We start from the raw sequence: 2,500 nt of genomic DNA on the forward strand, positions 1-2,500 counted from the left end.
CACCTACAAGGGTACCGAAAATTAGATTATGATTAACCGTTATTGACAATATACATACATAAGCATACATGAACAACTTGATCACGAAATATATAAAACGTGATGCTATGTATAAATAAAGGTAATTATCTTTATTTATAAACGTGCGTACATACATACTAGTACATTTTATGGTTGCAACCAAGGGTCGAAGAAACGCTGCAGAAAACCTTAAGTAATGCCTACAGTGCACCGCGTGAGTTTTCACCGGTGGTACCACCCTGTGTCCCTCCCACCCACCACCCCAATCCACAGGGATTCCAAAATTTAACATGAAAGTTATTTCATTAATCTATATAACAGTAATTTCTTCCAAGATAGGTATTAGCCCTTAAATGAAACCAATAACTTTTTTCTTTATCCTTTTGAAAGAAACTGGATAACTTCCCTTCATTCTCCGGTGGATGTGGATTCACTAGGACTTACAATACGAAAATAGAATTTTGAACGGTTACAAATAAAGATAAAAGTCAAGATAAGCGCATTTGGAAGCCTTAAGTAACCCTTAACAAGCAGATCACCTTATGTCAACACTCCTTCCTCTTCTGTTAGCTGCTTTGTATAAAAACTGACGTAGCGAATAATAAAATAATAATAATAATAATAATAATAATAATAATAATAATAATAATAATAATAATAATTATATTATTATTATTATTATTATTATTATTATTATTATTATTATTATTATTATTATTATTATTATTATTGGGAAAGTAATTCCACAATAGTATGCCTATTTGATTTTGTTATTTAAAATATAAAGCAGAAAGCTTTCGATGCAGGTCATCGAAAGCTTTTTGCTTTATATTATTTTAAATAAAATCAAGCAGACATACTATTGTGGATTTATTAATTTCCATTTTATTGACTCATGTGATTATGAGATTTCTTTGAAATTATTAAATTTTTTATTATTATTTTATTATTATTATATTATATGATTATTATTATTATTATTTTATTATTATTATTATTATTATTATTATTATTATTATTATTATTATTATATTATTATTATTATTATTATTATTATTATTATTATTATTATTATTATTCAGAAGATAAACCCCAATTCATTTAGAACTAGTCTATAAAGGCCTTTGACTTAATATTCAAGCTTCCAAAGAATACGGTGTTCATTTGAAATAAGTTACGGAAGATAATAAGAAATACAGATAAAAAGAGATCGGTTTTACAGCTCTATAAATAATGCGTTAGTGAATTAATATATAGATAGATAGGAGTATCAATTCATTATTAAAATTCAAGGTTCACTGTTTTAGGGTGGTAATGAAAATTATTACTGGCTACTCTATGACCAAGAGCCCGTGCTGGCATAAGGCCAGCTTAATCAATAACAACAACAAAAACAACAACAACGGTGGTAATGCATTGCGTCCTTCGAGGTATGGGAACATTTTCTCATAGAAATAATTTCATTAAAAACTCAAAACCCTTTCCAGAGATGAAACTTTGAGCATCAAAGCTATGTTGGGTGATCTTTCTGATCCAAGTTTAAATGAAATCTTAAATAATGCAAAATCCATTACATTTTCATCATATTATTCACACCAAGACTCAAAAGAATTACCAATCCGTGAATCAAGTGGCGCTCCAAAGGGGGGATAGTGCCATCAGTATACTTCATGTGGTGCACTGTAGGCATCCCTAAAGGTTGTTTGTAGCGTGACTTCGGCCCCTAGCTGTACCCAATCTTTAATCATTTTCTTTATCTCTGTCCCCAATTCCTTTCTTTCATCTTGCTGCCCAACCACTCCAACTCCCTCTTTGGGCACTGAATAGCTGAAAGTGCCCCATGTTTGACCTTACAACCAATTTTTCATAAATCAAGCCAATTTTTCAATAAATTAATAAATAAGGTGACAGAACGCTGCTCTATAAGCAAAAGCAGCCAATGATAATAAAACAGATTCATTCTTCTCCTTCTCCATTTCTTACCAAGTGAAGTTGAGCGACAATTTCTGAAAGCATCTGGCGAGGAAGCTGAAATCGGGCGAATTCTGTTTGGCATGTCCTCTATACACATTCATGACCGCCCACGCGTGCACTGGGGGATTGACATCCCCCAGGGCGAATTCATAAGCTGCAGAGAGGTGCAAGAAATTGTATATCAAATCTTACTGAACAATTTTTTTTTTTTAGAGAGATATAGTGGTATTTTCAATATCTACTGTGACCTCTCAGTGTCTCGATTTCTCTACACTCTTGGGTTTACGCTTGTCACCACGACGCCTAAGATCCAAATGAAGTAATTCTGATTCCCATGGTAGGATTTGAACCCATAGCCGATTTTCCAGTGTGGGGTTAAGATATGTCAGAATGGAGCTGGTTAATCTCTTTGTTTCTTAACCTCATATCTATCAGTGAGGTTGGTTAATCTCAAAGTTCCTTAACCTTATTCACGAATATTTTTTTCTTTCATTTGAATAATAGC

The 2,500-nt window shown here is 32.2% G+C and overlaps 1 protein-coding gene across 2 annotated transcripts in view; it reads right to left on the minus strand.

The window, feature by feature from the left end:
* Positions 1-2,500, minus strand: part of LOC135217940 (uncharacterized) — a 48,162-nt gene that overhangs the window by 13,170 nt on the left and 32,492 nt on the right. For both annotated transcript variants that reach the window (XM_064254043.1, XM_064254041.1), the window contains exon 12: positions 2,005-2,149. In XM_064254043.1, the coding sequence (XP_064110113.1) occupies positions 2,005-2,149 (145 nt within the window). The remainder of the gene's footprint in view (positions 1-2,004; positions 2,150-2,500) is intronic.

This window comes from Macrobrachium nipponense, chromosome 9, assembly GCF_015104395.2.
Source record: "Macrobrachium nipponense isolate FS-2020 chromosome 9, ASM1510439v2, whole genome shotgun sequence".
In the NCBI taxonomy this organism is placed as follows: Eukaryota; Metazoa; Arthropoda; class Malacostraca; order Decapoda; family Palaemonidae; genus Macrobrachium; species Macrobrachium nipponense.